The sequence below is a fragment of the Pseudophryne corroboree genome, chromosome 9 (assembly GCF_028390025.1).
Source record: "Pseudophryne corroboree isolate aPseCor3 chromosome 9, aPseCor3.hap2, whole genome shotgun sequence".
Taxonomy (NCBI): domain Eukaryota; kingdom Metazoa; phylum Chordata; class Amphibia; order Anura; family Myobatrachidae; genus Pseudophryne; species Pseudophryne corroboree.
In genome coordinates this window covers 442338141-442361873 of record NC_086452.1, presented here as the reverse complement: position 1 = coordinate 442361873, position 23733 = coordinate 442338141, and the positions used below count along the sequence as shown (strand labels likewise).

Here is a 23733-nt window from a genome sequence, read left to right as displayed (position 1 = left end):
CTGATAGAGGACAGGACCCCACTAGCCCTTTGGAGAGACAGAGGGAGAGTTTGCCAGCACACACCAAAACGCTATAATTATACAGGGACAACCTTTATATAAGTGTTTTTCCCTTATAGCATCTTAATATATATAATCATATCGCCAAATAAGTGCCCCCCCTCTCTGTTTTAACCCTGTTTCTGTAGTGCAGTGCAGGGGAGAGCCTGGGAGCCTTCCCACCAGCATTTCTGTGAGGGAAAATGGCGCTGTGTGCTGAGGAGAATAGGCCCCGCCCCCTTTTCGGCGGGCTTCTTCTCCCGTTTTTCTGAGACCTGGCAGGGGTTAAATACATCCATATAGCCCCCAGGGGCTATATGTGATGTATTTTTAGCCAGAATAAGGTACTATCATTGCTGCCCAGGGCGCCCCCCCCAGCGCCCTGCACCCTCAGTGACCGCTGCTATGAAGTGTGTGACAACAATGGCGCACAGCTGCAGTGCTGTGCGCTACCTTATGAAGACTGAAAAGTCTTCTGCCGCCGGTTTCTGGACCTCTTCACTTTTCGGCATCTGCAAGGGGGTCGGCGGCACGGCTCCGGGACCGGACTCCATGGCTGGGCCTGTGTTCGATCCCTCTGGAGCTAATGGTGTCCAGTAGCCTAAGAAGCCAATCCATCCTGCACGCAGGTGAGTTCACTTCTTCTCCCCTAAGTCCCTCGTTGCAGTGAGCCTGTTGCCAGCAGGACTCACTGTAAAATAAAAAACCTAAAAACTTTTACTCTAAGCAGCTCTTCAGGAGAGCCACCTAGATTGCACCCTGCTCGGACGGGCACAAAAACCTAACTGGGGCTTGGAGGAGGGTCATAGGGGGAGGAGCCAGTGCACACCACCTGATCCTAAAGCTTTATTTTTGTGCCCTGTCTCCTGCGGAGCCGCTAATCCCCATGGTCCTGACGGAGTCCCCAGCATCCACTAGGACGTCAGAGAAATAAAGGTTATTTAAGAAGCAAAACTGAGGACCACCACCACTGGCAGTTCCTTGAAGGAACAGGGAGGGGTGGGATGGGGGGGATGTGACCATTTGATGTGCCGTAGTTTGTGGCGGAGAAGGAACGTGTGCAACGCACCTGTACGCATTCTCCAGATTCTTAGTATTACAGTGTAGCCGCTTATAAAGGGGTAAATGTGGCAAACAGCAGAGGTTTGAAGAAGGGGGGAATAATCAATTTGAGCGATTTCTCGTACAGAGAGCTGACGCTTGCCGCAATTCATCAAATCTGCAGCCAAAGCCGAAATTTGTTTAACGTACATTTAAAAAAAAAAAAAAACACATTTCAAGATATAAAAATAATTATTAACCTGCTGTCCAAGTTATTCGTCGGAAGTCTGCTGCGACTCTCATTGAAATCAGTCTCCTTCAACACTGCATGGGTTAAATTGATTCAAAGCTCACGAAAGTGAGGGGATATTGGGATTGGGTTTATCTTTATGTCCTACCATCTCTTCTGGTTTCTGAGAAACCCTGAAATCCGCATTTGGCGATTGCGGAGAAGGTTCTTCTCTATACCATGGGGACAAGTCGCATACACATTTTCAGGCTGACAACTTTGCTCCATGAAACAGGAGCCCGATGCACTTATGTATGTACTGCTCCACGCAGTGACAGTAATGTGTAGAATGAAGTGTGTAACACATTAGGGTCTTCAAAACAACAAATAAATAAAAAAAAGCACAAACAGGATTACATATGTGCATATTTATTACTTTCCCAACGAGAATAATGTTAATTAAAAGCAACTGGATTTTGGATAAAACCTTTCCCCTCCGAATTAAGGCAAGCGGTTGTTCTGGTTGATTGTGCAGAGTCTTTCTACAGCAGAGCTGTCGTTCCACAGCGGAAACATTCACACTTTCCCTGGATCCTCCTTGAGGGTGACTGTTCTATTAAAGACCATCTGAAATGGAAAACGTTACCAGTAACATGTTATTAATGAACAAACAGAAATAGTTCATAAAGACCCGCTGCTATTTTCCTGACAGTACAGTCTTATTGGTCACAAGATTGGTCCTGCCACAGCAGAGTCATTCTATTACCATCCGCTGCTGACACTACTGCTGTTGATGGACTGTGGGTAATTTATTCCACTAGCGTAACATACATAGTAACTAAGGTTGAAAAAAAAAGACAATTGTCCATCGAGTTCAACCTATTTGTGGTCTCCTATGCAGTCTTATTATAGGACTAATTATTTTTATGTTAGGACTAGTTATATTAACTATAATGCGTGCCTACTCACCATAACCCTGAATATCTTTATCCAATAGGAATTTATCTAACCCATTCTTAAAGGTGTTGACTGAGTCCGCTGTTACTACTCTCTCAGGCAGGGAATTCCAAACACCTATTGTCCTTACCCGTGAAAAAACTTTTTCGCCTCAATGGCCCTCATTCCGAGTTGATCGGTCGCAAGGCGAATTTAGCAGAGTTACACACGCTAAGCCGCCGCCTACTGGGAGTGTATCTTAGCATCTTAAAATTGCGACCGATGTATTCGCAATATTGCGAGCACAAACTACTTAGCAGTTTTAGAGTAGCTCCAGACTTACTCTGCCTGTGCGATCAGTTCAGTGCTTGTCGTTCCTGGTTTGACGTCACAAACACACCCAGCGTTCGCCCAACCACTCCCCCGTTTCTCCGGCCACTCCTGCGTTTTTTCCGGAAACGGTAGCGTTTTCAGCCACACGCCCATAAAACGCAGTGTTTCCGCCCAGTAACACCCATTTCCTGTCAATCACATTACGTTCGCCGGAGCGATGAGAAAGCCGTGAGTAAAAATACTTTCTTCATAGCAAAGATACTTGGCGCAGTCGCAGTGCGAATATTGCGCATGCGCACTAAGCGGAATTTCACTGCGATGCGATGAAAAATACAGAGCGAACGACTCGGAATGAGGGCCAATGTGCGGAAACTCCTCTCCTCTAACCTAAGCGAGTGACCACGTGTCCTCTGTGCTGATCTTATAGAAAACAGGTCCCTCCCGAGCTCTGTGTATTGACCCCTTCTATATTTGTAGATGTTGATCATGTCCACTCTTAGTCTCCTCTTTTCCAATGTAAACATGCCTAGCAAGCCTTTCCCCGTATTCCAGAGTCTCCATGCCCTTGATTAGTTTGGACGCCCGCCTCTGAACCTTTTCTAGCTCCAGGATATCCTTTTTGTAATATGGTGCCCAAAATTGCACACAGTATTCAAGATGTGGCCTCACTAGTGATTTATATAATTGGAGTATAATACTCTCAACCCTTGCATCAATTCCCCGTTTTATGAGTGATCCCACGGAACTAGGGTTGTGAAACGTCGTATGTAATCCCCATTTTTCTGTCAGCCACTAGGGGACAACTGGCACTAAGTCAAGACGCTGGGGTATTGATGGTGGCTTACAGGAAGCTGGCACATTAAATATTCTAAAAGTGAAACATACTCCTCCCCCTCTATCCCCCATCATCCCTCAGAACAGGGCACGTTAGGTTTCCTTCATAATTAAATGTAATGGATCATTACAGCCTGCCAACTCTAGACTAGTTAAAAAATAATAAACAAATGCATTAGCAATTGGAGGATATGTAAAAAGTGACAGAGTGGGCGTTTACGCTGAAGTGGGCGTGGCTATGGATATTTTTCTTCTTGTTGATCAGTTTGACTTATAGACCAATAACCTCTTACAGCAGCATAGTAACACAGCACATTAGATTACGCAAATGAGTGGTACAAAACAATATTATCCGACCAGTGAGCACATTATTATAAGTATATCATCATCCCCCACTAAGTGACCATATGGTTTGCATATCTTTTCCAACAATCCCTGGCAGGTATGGGACCCCGATCAAGGGTACAACATACATGAACGTATGCTGTAAAAGATGGCCAAGCCTCACTAAAATCACACACCCGTGATATAAAGGCCCAAATGTATTAAGCCTTAAATAGTGGTAGAGTGGACATGGATAAAGTGGTCTATTCATAAAGCAGTGGAAAGAGTGGAGAAGTGAGCTGCTCTATATAAATTTTATAGTTTGCAAATTATAAATGTTACTTCAATGCTGATTGGTTGCCATGGGCAACTTCTCCACTGGCTCACTTCTCCACACTTTCCACTGCTTCATTAATAGACCCCAAAGAGTTATAAATGGCCAATCAGCTTCCTAGCTGCTATGTAAAAGGATGTGTTTGAAAATAATAGGATTTTAATTACCCACCGGTAAATCCTTTTCTCGTAGTCCATAAGGGATATAGGGGAGACTTAATACGATGGGGTATAGACGGGGTCCAAAAGGAGCCGATGCACTTTAAATTTCTTCACTGGGTGTGATGCACTTTAAATTTCTTCACTGGGTGTGCTGGCTCCTCCCCTCTAAGGGGGCCTCCCACAGGCAGATATAAGTAAAATAGTGTCTGAAGGAGAAAGGACATATATGAGAGAAGGAACAGAATAACAATGAGTGGTGAGATTTATAAACCAGCACACCACTAACATACAACAACCAGCAACACCTGGTAACAATAACAGCAACAGCTGAACAGGTAACCACATAACAAGAACCTGCAGAAAAGTCAACGCACTGAGGCGGGCACCCAATATCCCTTATGGACTACGAGAAAAGGATTTACCGGTAGGTAATTAAAATTCTATTTTCTCTAGCATCCATAAGGGATATTGGGGAGACTTAGTACGATAGGGATGTCCCAAAGCTTCCAGAACGGGCAAGAACAAGCAGGAATGTGCGGAGACTGCTGCAGCACTGCCTACCCAAACTGGGTATCCTCTTTGGCCAGGGTATCAAACTTGTAGAACTTAACAAAAGTGATCTACACCGACCAGGTAGCAGCTCAGCATAGTTGCAAGGCCGAGACTCCACGGGCAGCCGCCCAGTAAGACCCCACAGATCTTGTAGAATGGGCCTTCAGCGACTTGCTTTTATCAGAAGATCGTCCAGGTAAGGGACAACATTGACCCTCTGGAACCGGAGTTGGATCATCTCCACCAACACCTTTGTGAATACCCTCGGAGCCGCGGACAGGCCAAAGGGTAGTGCCTAGAACTGGTAGTGATAAACCTGATGAGGTGGCCAAATTGGTATATGCAGGTAGGCGTTCTTGATATCCAAGGAAACCAAGAATTCCTGTTCTTCCAGGCCCGCAATCACTGCCCTTAGGGATTCCATTTTGAACTAGAAAACCTGTAGCTAAGGGTTCAAGGACTTTAGATTCAAAATGGGCCTTACCGAGCAGTCTGGCTTCCGTGCCAGGTTGGAGTAATAACCCCTGCCTCGTTGTGGTATTGGTACTGGAACAATGACGTGGGAATGGACCAACTTTCGGATGGCCTGTTGCAATGTAACTTGCGTATCCTCCAAAGCTGGCAAGCTTGATTTGAAAAATCATTGGGGAGGAGCACCGTCGAACTCCAGCTTGTAGCCATGAGAAATGAGGTCCCTTACCCAGATATCCTGGCAGGAGCTTTCCCAGATACGGCTTAAGTGACTGAGTCGAGCTCCAACCTCGAGATCTCCTTGGGGTGGGTGGACAGTCATGCTGAGGATTTCGTGGAAGCCGAACTGGTGCTCTGTTCCTGAGAACCGGTGGTTGCAGGTCTTTTTGACTTAACTCTGATGCATTGGAAGCACCTCTGGCCCTGGATCGAAATCTGTTAGACCGAAAGGACTGAACAGACGGCCCTGGGTAGGAACGCCTAGCCGGCAGGGCCCCAGAGTGAAGAAACGTGGATTTCCCAGCAGTGACTTTGGAAATCCACGCATCCAACTCAACCCCAAAGTGGCATTCCCCAGAAAAGGGGAGGGATTCCACACTGCGCTTGGATTCTGCATCCGCTATCCATTGATGCAACAACAAAGCCATGGCAGAAGTCCTAGCATTAATAATGCCTATCTCCTTGAGCGAGTCACAGAGTACGTGTGCAGTGTCCTGAATGTGCTTCATGAGAGTCACCGTAGTGACCGGAGACATATTCCTGGAGACGCCATCCTGAATTTGAGGAAGCCCATGTGTGAATGGCATGATCATCCAGCAACCCGCTATGACCGGCCTCTACGATACACCAGCTGCCATGAAGATAGACTTTAGTGTCGTCCCCCACGGGGCAGGCAGCACTGCTTTTTTAGACAGTTGAGAGACTGATACGTCAACCCCCGGGGGTTCTTCACAGAATTTCCTACCTTCAGGAGCAAATGGGAAAGTGTGCAAAAAATAAGAATTTACTTACCGATAATTCTATTTCTCGTAGTCCGTAGTGGATGCTGGGAACTCCGTCAGGACCATGGGGAATAGCGGCTCCGCAGGAGACAGGGCACAAAAGTAAAAGCTTTAGGATCAGGTGGTGTGCACTGGCTCCTCCCCCTATGACCCTCCTCCAAGCCTCAGTTAGGATACTGTGCCCGGACGAGCGTACACAATAAGGAAGGATTTTGAATCCCGGGTAAGACTCATACCAGCCACACCAATCACACTGTACAACCTGTGATCTGAACCCAGTTAACAGCATGATAACAGCGGAGCCTCTGAAAAGATGGCTCACAACAATAATAACCCGATTTTTGTAACAATAACTATGTACAAGTATTTCAGACAATCCGCACTTGGGATGGGCGCCCAGCATCCACTACGGACTACGAGAAATAGAATTATCGGTAAGTAAATTCTTATTTTCTCTGACGTCCTAAGTGGATGCTGGGGACTCCGTCAGGACCATGGGGATTATACCAAAGCTCCCAAACGGGCGGGAGAGTGCGGATGACTCTGCAGCACCGAATGAGAGAACTCCAGGTCCTCCTCAGCCAGGGTATCAAATTTGTAGAATTTTTCAAACGTGTTTGCCCCTGACCAAGTAGCAGCTCGGCAAAGTTGTAAAGCCGAGACCCCTCGGGCAGCCGCCCAAGATGAGCCCACCTTCCTTGTGGAATGGGCATTTACATATTTTGGTTGTGGCAGGCCTGCCACAGAATGTGCAAGCTGAATTGTACTACACATCCAACTAGCAATCGTCTGCTTAGAAGCAAGAGCACCCAGTTTGTTGGGTGCATACAGGATAACAGCAAGTCAGTTTTCCTGACTCCAGCCGTCCTGGAAACCTATATTTTCAGGGCCCTGACAACATCTAGCAACTTGGAGTCCTCCAAGTCCCTAGTAGCCGCAGGTACCACAATAAGCTGGTTCAGGTGAAACGCTGACACCACCTTAGGGAGAAACTGGGGACGAGTCCGCAGCTCTGCCCTGTCCGAATGGACAATCAGATATGGGCTTTTGTGAGACAAAGCCGCCAATTCTGACACTCGCCTGGCCGAGGCCAGGGCCAACAGCATGGTCACTTTCCATGTGAGATATTTCAAATCCACAGATTTGAGCGGTTTAAACCAATGTGATTTGAGGAATCCCAGAACTACGTTGAGATCCCACAGTGCCACTGGAGGCACAAAAGGGGGTTGTATATGCAGTACTCCCTTGACAAACATCTGGACTTCAGGAACTGAAGCCAATTCTTTCTGGAAGAAAATCGATAGGGCCGAAATTTGAACCTTAATGGACCCCAATTTGAGGCCCATAGACACTCCTGTTTGTAGGAAATGTAGGAATCGACCGAGTTGAAATTCCTCCGTGGGGGCCTTCCTGGCCTCACACCATGCAACATATTTTCGCCAATGCGGTGATAATGTTGTGCGGTCAACTCCTTCCTGGCTCTGACCAGGGTAGGGATGACCTCTTCCGGAATGCCTTTTTCCCTTAGGATCCGGCGTTCAACCGCCATGCCGTCAAACGCAGCCGCGGTAAGTCTTGGAACAGACATGATCCTTGCTGAAGCAAGTCCCTTCTTAGTATCTCTTGAAGTTCCGGGTACCAAGTCCTTCTTGGCCAATCCGGAGCCACGAGTATAGTTCTTACTCCTCTCAGTCTTATAATTCTCAGTACCTTGGGTATGAGAGGCAGAGGAGGGAACACATACACCGACTGGTACACCCACGGTGTTACCAGAGCGTCCCAGCTATTGCCTGAGGGTCTCTTGACCTGGCGCAATACCTGTCCAGTTTTTTGTTCAGACGGGACGCCATCTTCCTGCTGAGGAAGTCTGCTTCCCAGTTGTCCACTCCCGGAATGAACACCGCTGACAGTGTTATCACTAGAGATGAGCGCCGGAAATTTTTCGGGTTTTGTGTTTTGGTTTTGGGTTCGGTTCCGCGGCCGTGTTTTGGGTTCGACCGCGTTTTGGCAAAACCTCACCGAATTTTTTTTGTCGGATTCGGGTGTGTTTTGGATTCGGGTGTTTTTTTAAAAAAACCCTAAAAAACAGCTTAAATCATAGAATTTGGGGGTCATTTTGATCCCAAAGTATTATTAACCTCAAAAACCATAATTTACACTCATTTTCAGTCTATTCTGAATACCTCACAATATTATTTTTAGTCCTAAAATTTGCACCGAGGTCGCTGTGTGAGTAAGATAAGCGACCCTAGTGGCCGACACAAACACCGGGCCCATCTAGGAGTGGCACTGCAGTGTCACGCAGGATGTCCCTTCCAAAAAACCCTCCCCAAACAGCACATGACGCAAAGAAAAAAAAGAGGCGCAATGAGGTAGCTGACTGTGTGAGTAAGATAAGCGACCCTAGTGGCCGACACAAACACCGGGCCCATCTAGGAGTGTCACTGCAGTGTCACGCAGGATGGCCCTTCCAAAAAACCCTCCCCAAACAGCACATGACGCAAAGAAAAAAAAGAGGCGCAATGAGGTAGCTGACTGTGTGAGTAAGATAAGCGACCCTAGTGGCCGACACAAACACCGGGCCCATCTAGGAGTGGCACTGCAGTGTCACGCAGGATGGCCCTTCCAAAAAACCCTCCCCAAACAGCACATGACGCAAAGAAAAAAAGAGGCGCAATGAGGTAGCTGACTGTGTGAGTAAGATAAGCGACCCTAGTGGCCGACACAAACACCGGGCCCATCTAGGAGTGGCACTGCAGTGTCCCGCAGGATGGCCCTTCCAAAAAACCCTCCCCAAACAGCACATGACGCAAAGAAAAAAAGAGGCGCAATGAGGTAGCTGACTGTGTGAGTAAGATAAGCGACCCTAGTGGCCGACACAAACACCGGGCCCATCTAGGAGTGGCACTGCAGTGTCACGCAGGATGGCCCTTCCAAAAAACCCTCCCCAAACAGCACATGACGCAAAGAAAAATAAAAGAAAAAAGAGGTGCAAGATGGAATTGTCCTTGGGCCCTCCCACCCACCCTTATGTTGTATAAACAGGACATGCACACTTTAACCAACCCATCATTTCAGTGACAGGGTCTGCCACACGACTGTGACTGATATGACGGGTTGGTTTGGACCCCCCCCAAAAAAGAAGCAATTAATCTCTCCTTGCACAAACTGGCTCTACAGAGGCAAGATGTCCACCTCATCATCATCCTCCGATATATCACCGTGTACATCCCCCTCCTCACAGATTATCAATTCGTCCCCACTGGAATCCACCATCTCAGCTCCCTGTGTACTTTGTGGAGGCAATTGCTGCTGGTCAATGTCTCCGCGGAGGAATTGATTATAATTCATTTTAATGAACATCATCTTCTCCACATTTTCTGGATGTAACCTCGTACGCCGATTGCTGACAAGGTGAGCGGCGGCACTAAACACTCTTTCGGAGTACACACTTGTGGGAGGGCAACTTAGGTAGAATAAAGCCAGTTTGTGCAAGGGCCTCCAAATTGCCTCTTTTTCCTGCCAGTATAAGTACGGACTGTGTGACGTGCCTACTTGGATGCGGTCACTCATATAATCCTCCACCATTCTTTCAATGTTAAGAGAATCATATGCAGTGACAGTAGACGACATGTCCGTAATCGTTGTCAGGTCCTTCAGTCCGGACCAGATGTCAGCATCAGCAGTCGCTCCAGACTGCCCTGCATCACCGCCAGCGGGTGGGCTCGGAATTCTGAGCCTTTTCCTCGCACCCCCAGTTGCGGGAGAATGTGAAGGAGGAGATGTTGACAGGTCGCGTTCCGCTTGACTTGACAATTTTCTCACCAGCAGGTCTTTCAACCCCAGCAGACTTGTGTCTGCCGGAAAGAGAGATCCAAGGTAGGTTTTAAATCTAGGATCGAGCACGGTGGCCAAAATGTAGTGCTCTGATTTCAACAGATTGACCACCCGTGAATCCTTGTTAAGCGAATTAAGGGCTCCATCCACAAGTCCCACATGCCTAGCGGAATCGCTCCGTGTTAGCTCCTCCTTTAATGTCTCCAGCTTCTTCTGCAAAAGCCTGATGAGGGGAATGACCTGACTCAGGCTGGCAGTGTCTGAACTGACTTCACGTGTGGCAAGTTCAAAGGGCATCAGAACCTTGCACAACGTTGAAATCATTCTCCACTGCACTTGAGACAGGTGCATTCCACCTCCTATATCGTGCTCAATTGTATAGGCTTGAATGGCCTTTTGCTGCTCCTCCAACCTCTGAAGCATATAGAGGGTTGAATTCCACCTCGTTACCACTTCTTGCTTCAGATGATGGCAGGGCAGGTTCAGTAGTTTTTGGTGGTGCTCCAGTCTTCTGTACGTGGTGCCTGTACGCCGAAAGTGTCCCGCAATTCTTCTGGCCACCGACAGCATCTTTTGCACGCCCCTGTCGTTTTTTTAAAAATTCTGCACCACCAAATTCAAGGTATGTGCAAAACATGGGACGTGCTGGAATTTGCCCATATTTAATGCACACACAATATTGCTGGCGTTGTCCGATGCCACAAATCCACAGGAGAGTCCAATTGGGGTAAGCCATTCTGCGATGATCTTCCTCAGTTGCCGTAAGAGGTTTTTAGCTGTGTGCGTATTCTGGAAAGCGGTGATACAAAGCGTAGCCTGCCTAGGAAAGAGTTGGCGTTTGCGAGATGCTGCTACTGGTGCCGCCGCTGCTGTTCTTGCGGCGGGAGTCCATACATCTACCCAGTGGGCTGTCACAGTCATATAGTCCTGACCCTGCCCTGCTCCACTTGTCCACATGTCCGTGGTTAAGTGGACATTGGGTACAACTGCATTTTTTAGGACACTGGTGAGTCTTTTTCTGACGTCCGTGTACATTCTCGGTATCGACCTGCCTACAGAAGTGGAACCTAGATGGTATTTGGTAACGGGGGCACACTGCCTCAATAAATTGTCTAGTTCCCTGTGAACTAACGGCGGATACCGGACGCACGTCTAACACCAACATAGTTGTCAAGGCCTCAGTTATCCGCTTTGCAGCAGGATGACTGCTGTGATATTTCATCTTCCTCGCAAAGGACTGTTGGACAGTCAATTGCTTACTGGAAGTAGTACAAGTGGGCTTACGACTTCCCCTCTGGGATGACCATCGACTCCCAGCAGCAACAACAGCAGCGCCAGCAGCAGTAGGCGTTACACGCAAGGATGCATCGGAGGAATCCCAGGCAGGAGAGGACTCGTCAGAATTGCCAGTGACATGGCCTGCAGGACTACTGGCATTCCTGGGGAAGGAGGAAATTGACACTGAGGGAGTTGGTGGGGTGGTTTGCGTGAGCTTGGTTACAAGAGGAAGGGATTTACTGGTCAGTGGACTGCTTCCGCTGTCGCCCAAAGTTTTTGAACTTGTCACTGACTTATTATGAATGCGCTGCAGGTGACGTATAAGGGAGGATGTTCCGAGGTGGTTAACGTCCTTACCCCTACTTATTACAGCTTGACAAAGGGAACACACGGCTTGACAAATGTTGTCCGCATTTCTGGTGAAATACTTCCACACCGAAGAGCTGATTTTTTTGGTATTTTCACCAGGCATGTCAACGGCCATATTCCTCCCACGGACAACAGGTGTCTCCCCGGGTGCCTGACTTAAACAAACCACCTCACCATCAGAATCCTCCTGGTCAATTTCCTCCCCAGCGCCAGCAACACCCATATCCTCCTCATCCTGGTGTACTTCAACACTGACATCTTCAATCTGACTATCAGGAACTGGACTGCGGGTGCTCCTTCCAGCACTTGCAGGGGGCGTGCAAATGGTGGAAGGCGCATGCTCTTCACGTCCAGTGTTGGGAAGGTCAGGCATCGCAACCGACACAATTGGACTCTCCTTGTGGATTTGGGATTTCGAAGAACGCACAGTTCTTTGCGGTGCTTTTGCCAGCTTGAGTCTTTTTAGTTTTCTAGCGAGAGGCTGAGTGCTTCCATCCTCATGTGAAGCTGAACCACTAGCCATGAACATAGGCCAGGGCCTCAGACGTTTCTTGCCACTCCGTGTGGTAAATAGCGTATTGGCAAGTTTACGCTTCTCCTCCGACAATTTTATTTTAGGTTTTGGAGTCCTTTTTTTACTGATATTTGGTGTTTTGGATTTGACATGCTCTGTACTATGACATTGGGCATCGGCCTTGGCAGACGACGTTGCTGGCATTTCATCTTCTCGGCCATGACTAGTGGCAGCAGCTTCAGCACGAGGTGGAAGTGGATCTTGATCTTTCCCTAATTTTGGAAACTCAACATTTTTGTTCTCCATATTTTAATAGGCACAACTAAAAGGCACCTCAGGTAAACAATGGAGATGGATGGATACTAGTATACAATTATGGATGGACTGCCGAGTGCCGACACAGAGGTAGCTACAGCCATGGACTATTGTACTGTACTGTGTCTGCTGCTAATATAGACTGGATGATAATGAGATGTAGTATGTATGTATAAAGAAGAAAGAAAAAAAAACCACGGGTAGGTGGTATACAATTATGGATGGACTGCCGAGTGCCGACACAGAGGTAGCTACAGCCGTGGACTACTGTACTGTGTCTGCTGCTAATATAGACTGGTTGATAAAGAGATGTAGTATGTATGTATAAAGAAGAAAGAAAAAAAAACCACGGGTAGGTGGTATACAATTATGGATGGACTGCCGAGTGCCGACACAGAGGTAGCTACAGCCGTGGACTACTGTACTGTGTCTGCTGCTAATATAGACTGGTTGATAAAGAGATGTAGTATGTATGTATAAAGAAGAAAGAAAAAAAAACCACGGGTAGGTGGTATACAATTATGGATGGACTGCCGAGTGCCGACACAGAGGTAGCTACAGCCGTGGACTACCGTACTGTGTCTGCTGCTAACATAGACTGGTTGATAATGAGATGTAGTATGTATAAAGAAGAAAAAAAAAAACACGGGTAGGTGGTATACAATTATGGACGGACTGCCGAGTGCCGACACAGAGGTAGCTACAGCCGTGGACTACCGTACTGTACTGTGTCTGCTGCTAATATAGACTGGATGATAATGAGATGTAGTATGTATAAAGAAGAAAGAAAAAAATAAGATTTTACTTACCGATAAATCTATTTCTCATAGTCCGTAGTGGATGCTGGGGACTCCGTCAGGACCATGGGGGGGACAGCGGCTCCGCAGGAGACAGGGCACAAAAGCAAGCTTTTAGGATCACATGGTGTGTACTGGCTCCTCCCCCTATGACCCTCCTCCAAGCCTCAGTTAGGTACTGTGCCCGGACGAGCGTACACAATAAGGAAGGATCTTGAATCCCGGGTAAGACTCATACCAGCCACACCAATCACACCGTACAACTTGTGATTTGAACCCAGTTAACAGTATGATAACAATGGAGTAGCCTCTAAAAAAGATGGCTCACAACAATAATAACCCGATTTTTTTTGTAACAATAACTATGTACAAGTAATGCAGACAATCCGCACTTGGGATGGGCGCCCAGCATCCACTACGGACTATGAGAAATAGATTTATCGGTAAGTAAAATCTTATTTTCTCTAACGTCCTAGTGGATGCTGGGGACTCCGTCAGGACCATGGGGATTATACCAAAGCTCCCAAACGGGCGGGAGAGTGCGGATGACTCTGCAGCACCGAATGAGAGAACTCCAGGTCCTCCACAGCCAGGGTATCAAATTTGTAGAATTTAGCAAACGTGTTTGCCCCTGACCAAGTAGCTGCTCGGCAAAGTTGTAAAGCCGAGACCCCTCGGGCAGCCGCCCAAGATGAGCCCACCTTCCTTGTGGAATGGGCATTAACAGATTTTGGCTGTGGCAGGCCTGCCACAGAATGTGCAAGCTGAATTGTACTACAAATCCAACGAGCAATAGTCTGCTTAGAAGCAGGAGCACCCAGCTTTTTGGGTGCCTACAATATAAACAGCAAGTCAGACTTTCTGACTCCAGCCGTCCTGGAATTATATATATATATATATTTATTTATTTTCAGGGCCCTGACAACGTCTAGCAACTTGGAGTCCTCCAAGTCCCTAGTAGCCGCAGGCACCACAATAGGTTGTTTCAGGTGAAACGCTGACACCACCTTAGGAAGAAACTGGGGACGAGTCCGCAGTTCTGCCCTGTCCGAATGGAAAATCAAATATGGGCTTTTGTAAGACAAAGCCGCCAATTTTGACAATCGCCTGGCCGAGGCCAGGGCCAACAGCATGGTCACTTTCCATGTGAGATATTTCAAATCCACAGATTTGAGTGGTTCAAACCAATATGATTTGAGGAATCCCAACACTACGTTGAGATCCCACGGTGCCACTGGAGGCACACAAGGGCTGTATATGCAATACTCCCTTGACAAACGTCTGGACTTCAGGAACTGAAGCCAATTCTTTCTGGAAGAAAATCTATAGGGCCGAAACTTGAACCTTAATGGACCCCAATTTGAGGCTCATAGACACTCCTGTTTGCAGGAAGTGCAGAAATCGACCTAGTTGAAATTTTTTCGTGGGGCCTTCCTGGCCTCACCCACGCAACATATTTTTACCACATGTGGTGATAACGTTGTGCGGTCACCTCCTTCCTGGCTTTGACCAGGGTAGGTATGACCTCTTCCGGAATGCCTTTTCCCTTAGGATCCGGCGTTCAAACCGCCATGCCGTCAAACGCAGTCGCGGTAAGTCTTGGAACAGACAAGGTCCCTGCTGGAGCAGGTCCTTTCTTAAAGGCCGATGCCACGGTTCCTCTTGGAACAGACATGGTACTTGCTGAAAGTAAATCCCTTCTTAGCTCCCGAGGCCATTAGTCCTCTGTGAGCATCTCTTGAAGTTCCGGTTACCAAGTCCCTCTTGGCCAATCCGGAGCCACGAGTATAGTTCTTACTCCTCTATGTCTTATAATTCTCAATACCTTGGTTATGAGAAGCAGAGGAGGGAACACATACACCGACTGTTACACCCACGGTGTTACCAGGACGTCCACAGCTATCGCCTGAAGGTCTCGTGACCTGGCGCAATACCTGTCCCATTTTTTGTTCGGGCGGGACGCCATCATGTCCACCTTTGGTCTTTCCCAACGGTTCACAATCATGCGGAAAACTTCCCGATGAAGTTCCCACTCTCCCGGGTGGAGGTCGTGCCTGCTGAGGAAGTCTGCTTCCCAGTCGTCCACTCCCGGAATGAACACTGCTGACAGTGCTATCACATGATTTTCCGCCTAGCGAAAAATCCTTGCAGTTTTGCCACTGCCCTCCTGCTTCTTATGCCGCCCTTTCTGTTTACGTGGGCGACTGCCGTGATGTTATCCCACTGGATCAATACCGGCTGACCTTGAAGCAGAGGTCTTGCTAAGCTTAGAGCATTATAAATTTGCTCTTAGCTCCAGTATATTTATGTGGAGAGAATTCTCCAGACTTGATCACACTCCTTGTGTGACTGCTCCCCAGCCTCTCAGGCTGGCCTCCGTGGTCACGAGCATCCAATCCTGAATGCCGAATCTGCGGCCCTCTAGAAGATGAGCACTCTGTAATCACCACAGGAGAGACACCCTTGTCCTTGGATATAGGGTTATCCGCTGATGCATCTGAAGATGCGATCCGGACCATTTGTCCAGCAGATCCCACTGAAGAGTTCTTGCGTGAAATCTGCCGAATGGAAGCGCTTCGTAATAAGCCACCATTTTTACCAGGACTCTTGTGCAATGATGCACTGACACTTTTCCTGGTTTTAGGAGGATCCCGATTAGCTCGGATAACTCCCTGGCTTTCTCCTCTGGGAGAAACACCTTTTCCTGGACTGTGTCCAGAATCATCCCTAGGACCAGCAGACGTGTCGTCGGAACAACTGCGGTTTTGGAATATTTAGAATCCACCCGTGCTGTCGTAGAACTACTTGAGATAGTGCTACTCCGACCTCCAACTGTTCTCTGGACCTTGTTCTTATCAGGAGGTCGTCCATTTTCTTTGAAGACGAATCCTCCTTTCGGTCATTACCTTGGTAAGGACCCGGGGTGCCTTGGACAATCCAACGGCATCGTCTTGAAACTGATAGTGACAGTTCTGTACCACGAACCTGAGGTACCCTTGGTGAGAAAAGGCAAATTTTTGGGACATGGAGGTAAGCATCCCTGATGTCCCGGGACACCATATAGTCCCCTTGTTCTTTGCTATCACTGCTCTGAGTGACTCCATCTGGATTTGAACCCTTGTAAGTGTTCAAATTTTTCAGATTTAGAATAGGTCTCACCTAGCCTTCAGTACCACCATATAGTGTGGAGTAATACCCCTTTCCTTGTTGTCGGAGGGGTAATTTTATTATCACCTGCTGGGAATACAGCTTGTGAATTGTTTTCAATACTGCCTCCCTGTCGGAGGGAGACATTGGTACAGCAGACTACAGGAACCTGCGAGGGGGGAAACCTCTCGACATTCCAATCTGTACCCCTTGGATACTACTTGTAGGATCCAGGGGTCCTGTACGGTCCCAGCGTCATGCTGAGAACTTGGTAGAAGCGGTGGAGGGCTTCTGTTCCTGGGAATGGGCTGCCTGCTGCAGTCTTCTTCCCTTTCCTCTATCCCTGGGCAGATATGACTCTTATAGGGACGAAAGGACTGAGGCTGAAAAGACGGTGTCTTTTTCTGCAGAGATGTGACTTAGGGTAAAAAACGGTGGATTTTCCAGCAGTTGCCCTGGCCACCAGGTCCCATGGACCGACCCCAAATAACTCCTCCCCTTTATACGGCAATACATCTTTGTGCCGTTTGGAATCTGCATCACCTGACCACTGTCGTGTCCATAAACATCTTCTTGCAGATATGGACATCGCATTTACTCTTGATGCCAGAGTGCAAATATCCCTCTGCGCATCTCGCATATATAGAAATGCATCCTTTAAATGCCCTATAGTCAATAAAATACTGTCCCTGTCAAAGGTATCAATATTTTTAGTCAGGGAATCCGACCAAGCCACCTCAGCTCTGCACATCCAGGCTGAGGCGATCGCTGGTCGCAGTATAACACCAGCATGTGTGTGTATACTTTTTAGGATATTTTTCAGCCTCCTATCAGCTGGCTCCTTAAGTACGGCCCTATCCGTAGATGGTACCGCCACTTGTTCTGATAAGCGTGAGCGCCTTATCCACCCTGAGGGGTGTTTCCCACCGCGCCTTAACTTCTGGCGGGAAAGGGTATACCGCCACCGCGCCTTAACTTCTGGCGGGAAAGGGTATACCGCCAATAATTTTCTATCGGGGGAAACCCACGCATCATCACACACTTCATTTAATTTATCTGATTCAGGAAAAACTACAGGTAGTTTTTTCACCTCACACATAATACCCTTTTTTGTGGTACTTGGAGTATCAGAAATATGTAACACCTCCTTCATTGCCCTTAACGTGTGGCCCTAAAAGAAAATACGTTTGTTTCTTCACCGTCGACACTGGAATCAGTGTCCGTGTCTGGGTCTGTGTCGACCGACTGAGGTAAATGGGCATTTTACAGCCCCTGACGGTGTTTGAGACGCCTGGACAGATACTAATTTGTTCGCCGGCCCTCTCATGTCGTCAACCGGCTTGCAGCGTGTTGACATTGTCACGTAATTTCCATAAATAAGCCATCCATTCCGGTGTCGACTCCCTAGAGAGTGACATCACCATTACAGGCAATTTGCTCCGCCTCCTCACCAATATTTTCCTCATACATGTCGACACACACGTACCGACATACAGCACACACATAGGGAATGCTCTGATAGAGGACAGGACCCACTAGCCCTTTGGGGAGACAGAGGGAGAGTTTGCCAGCACACACCAAAACGCTATAAATATCCAGGGACAACCTTTATATAAGTGTTCCTCCCTTATAGCATTTTAATATATATACATATCGCCAAATCAGTGCCCCCCCTCTCTGTTTTAACCCTGTTTCTGTAGTGCAGTGCAGGGGAGAGCATGGGAGCCTTCCCACCAGCCTTTCTGTGAGGGAAAATGGCGCTGTGTGCTGAGAATAGGCCCCGCCCCCTTTTCGGCGGGCTTCTTCTCCGGAGTTTTAGATATCTGGCAGGGGTTAAATACATCCATATAGCCTCAAGGGCTATATGTGATGTATTTTTCGCCATACAGGTATTATACATTGCTGCCCAGGGCGCCCCCCCCCAGCGCCCTGCACCCTCCGTGACCGCTGTGTGAAGTGTGCTGACAACAATGGCGCACAGCTGCAGTGCTGTGCGCTACCTGATGAAGACTGAGAGTCTTCTGCCGCCTGGTTCCGGACCTCTTCATCTTCAGCGTCTGCAAGGGGGGTCGGCGGCGCGGCTCCGGGACGAACCCCAGGGCGAGCCCTGTGTTCCGACTCCCTCTGGAGCTATGTCCAGTAGCCTAAGAATCCAATCCATCCTGCACGCAGGTTAGTTGAAAATCTCTCCCCTAAGTCCCTCGATGCAGTGAGCCTGTTGCCAGCAGGACTCACTGAAAATAAAGAACCTAAAAACTTTTTCTAAGTAACTCTTTAAGAGAGCCACCTAGATTGCACCCTTCTCGGCCGGGCACAAAAACCTAACTGAGGCTTGGAGGAGGGTCATAGGGGGAGGAGCCAGTACACACCATGTGATCCTAAAAGCTTGCTTTTGTGCCCTGTCTCCTGCGGAGCCGCTGTCCCCCCCATGGTCCTGACGGAGTCCCCAGCATCCACTAGGACGTTAGAGAAAAAACCACGGGTAGGTGGTATACAATTATGGATGGACTGCCGAGTGCCGACACAGAGGTAGCTACAGCCGTGGACTACCGTACTGTGTCTGCTGCTAATATAGACTGGTTGATAATGAGATGTAGTATGTATAAAGAAGAAAGAAAAAAAAACCACGGGTAGGTGGTATACAATTATGGACGGACTGCCGAGTGCCGACACAGAGGTAGCTACAGCCGTGGACTACCGTACTGTGTCTGCTGCTAATATAGACTGGTTGATAATGAGATGTAGTATGTATAAAGAAGAAAGAAAAAAAAAAAACCACGGGTAGGTGGTATACAATTATGGACGGACTGCCGAGTGCCGACACAGAGGTAGCTACAGCCGTGGACTACCGTACTGTACTGTGTCTGCTGCTAATATAGACTGGTTGATAAAGAGATGTAGTATGTATGTATAAAGAAGAAAGAAAAAAAAACCACGGGTAGGTGGTATACAATTATGGACGGACTGCCGAGTGCCGACACAGAGGTAGCTACAGCCGTGGACTACCGTACTGTGTCTGCTGCTAATATAGACTGGTTGATAATGAGATGTAGTATGTATAAAGAAGAAAGAAAAAAAAAAAACCACGGGTAGGTGGTATACAATTATGGACGGACTGCCGAGTGCCGACACAGAGGTAGCTACAGCCGTGAACTACCGTACTGTGTCTGCTGCGACTGGATGATAAATAATGATATAAAAAATATATATATATCACTACTGCAGCCGGACAGGTATATATTATATAATGACGGACCTGCTGGACACTGTCTGTCAGCAGAATGAGTTTTTTATAGAATAAAAAAACACCACACAAGTCACACGACGAGTGTTTAACTTTTTCAGGCAATCACAATATAGTATACTACTAACTATACTGGTGGTCAGTGTGGTCAGGTCACTGGTCAGTCACACTGGCAGTGGCACTCCTGCAGCAAAAGTGTGCACTGTTTAATTTTAATAATATGTACTCCTGGCTCCTGCTATAACCTATAACTGGCACTGCTCCCCAGTCTCCCCCACAATTATAAGCTGTGTGAGCACAGTCAGATATATACATAGATGATGCAGCACACTGGGCTGAGCAGTGCACACAGATATGGTATGTGACTGAGTCACTGTGTATCGTTTTTTTCAGGCAGAGAACGGATTATATTAAATAAAACTGCACTGTCTGGTGGTCACTGTGGTCAGTCACTACTAAACTCTGCACTCTCTACAGTACTCCTAAGCTCCAGTAAATCAAGTGTCTCTGTCTCAAATCAATCTCACTCTCTCTCTTCTAATCTAAATGGAGAGGACGCCAGCCACGTCCTCTCCCTATCAATCTCAATGCACGTGTGAAAATGGCGGCGACGCGCGGCTCCTTATATAGAATCCGAGTCTCGCGAGAATCCGACAGCGTCATGATGACGTTCGGGCGCGCTCGGGTTAACCGAGCAAGGCGGGAAGATCCGAGTCGCTCGGACCCGTGAAAAAAAACATGAAGTTCGGGCGGGTTCGGATTCCGAGGAACCGAACCCGCTCATCTCTAGTTATCACATGATTTTTCGCCCAGCGAAGAATCCTTGCTGCCATTGCCCTCCTGCTTCTTGTGCCGCCCTGTCTGTTTACGTGGGCGACTGCCGTGATGTTGTCCGACTGGATCAGCACCGGTTGACTTTGAAGCAGAGGTCTTCCTAGGCTCAGAGCATTGTAAATTGCCCTTAGCTCCAGTATATTTATGTGGAGAGAAGTCTCCAGACTTGACCACACTCCTTGGAAATTTCTTCCCTGTGTGACTGCTCCCCAGCCTCTCAGGCTGGCATCCGTGGTCACCAGAACCCAGTCCTGAATGCCGAATGTGCTGCCCTCTAGTAGATGAGCACTCTGCAGCCACCACAGAAGAGACACCCTTGTCCTTGGAGACAGGATTATCCGCTGATGCATCTGAAGATGCGATCCGGACCATTCGTCCAGCAGATCCCACTGAAAAATTCTTGCGTGAAATCTGCCGAATGGAATCGCTTCGTAAGAAGCCACCATTTTTCCCAGGACTCTTGTGCATTGATGCACTGACACTTGGCCTGGTTTTAGGAGGTTTCTGACTAGCTCGGATAACTCCCTGGCTTTCTCCTCCGGGAGAAACACCTTTTTCTGGACTGTGTCCATAATCATCCCTAGGAACAGCAGACGTGTCGTCGGAAACAGCTGCGATTTTGGAATATTTAGAATCCACCCCTGCTGTCGTAGAACTACTTGAGATAGTGCTACTCCGATCTCCAACTGTTCTCTGGACCTTGCCCTTATCAGGAGATCGTCCAAGTAAGGGATAATTAAGACGCCTTTTCTTTGAAGAAGAATCATCATTTCGGCCATTACCTTGGTAAAGACCCGGGGTGCCGTGGACAATCCAAACGGCAGCGTCTGAAACTGATAGTGACAGTTCTGTACCACGAACCTGAGGTACCCTTGGTGAGAAGGGCAAATTGGGACATGGAGGTAAGCATCCTTGATGTCCAGGGACACCATATAGTCCCCTTCTTCCTGGTTCGCTATCACTGCTCTGAGTGACTCCATCTTGATTTGAACCTTTGTATGTAAGTGTTCAAAGATTTCAGATTTAGAATAGGTCTCACCGAGCCGTCTGGCTTCAGTACCACAATATAGTGTGGAATAATACCCCTTTCCTTGTTGTAGGAGGGGTACTTTGATTATCACCTGTTGGGAATACAGCTTGTGAATTGTTTCCAATACTGCCTCCCTGTCGGAGGGAGACGTTGGTAAAGCAGACTTCAGGAACCTGCGAGGGGGAGACGTCTCGAATTTCCAATCTGTACCCCTGGGATACTACTTGTAGGATCCAGGGGTCCACTTGCGAGTGAGCCCACTGCGCGCTGAAACTCTTGAGACGACCCCCCACCGCACCTGAGTCCGCTTGTACGGCCCCAGCGTCATGCTGAGGACTTGGCAGAAGCGGTGGAGGGCTTCTGTTCCTGGGAAGGGGCTGCCTGCTGCAGTCTTCTTCCCTTTCCTCTATCCCTGGGCAGATATGACTGGCCTTTTGCCCGCTTGCCCTTATGGGGACGAAAGGACTGAGGCTGAAAAGACGGTGTCTTTTTCTGCTGAGATGTGACTTGGGGTAAAAAAGGTGGATTTTCCAGCTGTTGCCGTGGCCACCAGGTCCGATGGACCGACCCCAAATAACTCCTCCCCTTTATACGGCAATACTTCCATGTGCCGTTTGGAATCTGCATCACCTGACCACTGTCGTGTCCATAAACATCTTCTGGCAGATATGGACATCGCACTTACTCTTGATGCCAGAGTGCAAATATCCCTCTGTGCATCTCGCATATATAGAAATGCATCCTTTAAATGCTCTATAGTCAATAAAATACTGTCCCTGTCAAGGGTATCAATATTTTCAGTCAGGGAATCCGACCAAGCCACCCCAGCGCTGCACATCCAGGCTGAGGCGATCGCTGGTCGCAGTATAACACCAGTATGTGTGTATATACTTTTTAGGATATTTTCCAGCCTCTTATCAGCTGGCTCTTTGAGGGCGGCCGTATCTGGAGACGGTAACGCCACTTGTTTTGATAAGCGTGTGAGCGCCTTATCCACCCTAAAGGGTGTTTCCCAACGCGCCCTAACTTCTGGCGGGAAAGGGTATAACGCCAATAATTTTCTATCGGGGGAAACCCACGCATCATCACACACTTCATTTAATTTATCTGATTCAGGAAAAAATAAGAATTTACTTACCGATAATTCTATTTCTCGGAGTCCGTAGTGGATGCTGGGGTTCCTGAAAGGACCATGGGGAATAGCGGCTCCGCAGGAGACAGGGCACAAAAAAGTAAAGCTTTTACCAGATCAGGTGGTGTGCACTGGCTCCTCCCCCTATGACCCTCCTCCAGACTCCAGTTAGGTACTGTGCCCGGACGAGCGTACACAATAAGGGAGGCAATTTGAATCCCGGGTAAGACTCATACCAGCCACACCAATCACACCGTACAACTTGTGATCTAAACCCAGTTAACAGTATGATAACAGAAAGAGCCTCTTAAAGATGGCTCCTTAACAATATAACCCGAATTTGTTAACAATAACTATGTACAGTATTGCAGATAATCCGCACTTGGGATGGGCGCCCAGCATCCACTACGGACTCCGAGAAATAGAATTATCGGTAAGTAAATTCTTATTTTCTCTATCGTCCTAAGTGGATGCTGGGGTTCCTGAAAGGACCATGGGGATTATACCAAAGCTCCCAAACGGGCGGGAGAGTGCGGATGACTCTGCAGCACCGAATGAGAGAATTCCAAGTCCTCTTTTGCCAGGGTATCAAATTTGTAGAATTTTACAAACGTGTTTTCCCCCGACCACGTAGCTGCTCGGCAGAATTGTAATGCCGAGACCCCTCGGGCAGCCGCCCAAGATGAGCCCACCTTCCTTGTGGAATGGGCCTTAACAGATTTAGGCTGTGGCAGGCCTGCCACAGAATGAGCAAGTTGAATTGTGTTACAAATCCAACGAGCAATCGTCTGCTTAGAAGCAGGGGCACCCAACTTGTTGGGTGCATATAGTAACAACAGCGAGTCAGATTTTCTGACTTCAGCCGTCCTTGAAATGTATATTTTTAAGGCTCTGACAACGTCCAACAACTTGGAGTCCTCCAAGTCGCCAGTGGCCGCAGGCACCACAATAGGTTGGTTCAGGTGAAACGCTGATACCACC

The 23733-nt window shown here is 48.0% G+C and overlaps 1 protein-coding gene across 1 annotated transcript in view; it reads right to left on the bottom strand.

Annotated features, from left to right (window-relative positions):
* Positions 1-1722: 1722 nt before the first annotated feature.
* QARS1 (glutaminyl-tRNA synthetase 1) overlaps positions 1723-23733 on the bottom strand; it is a 179830-nt gene continuing 157819 nt past the window's right edge. The window contains exon 24 of the mRNA XM_063941120.1: positions 1723-1936. Coding sequence (XP_063797190.1) covers positions 1886-1936 — 51 coding nt within the window. The 3' untranslated portion in view covers positions 1723-1885. The remainder of the gene's footprint in view (positions 1937-23733) is intronic.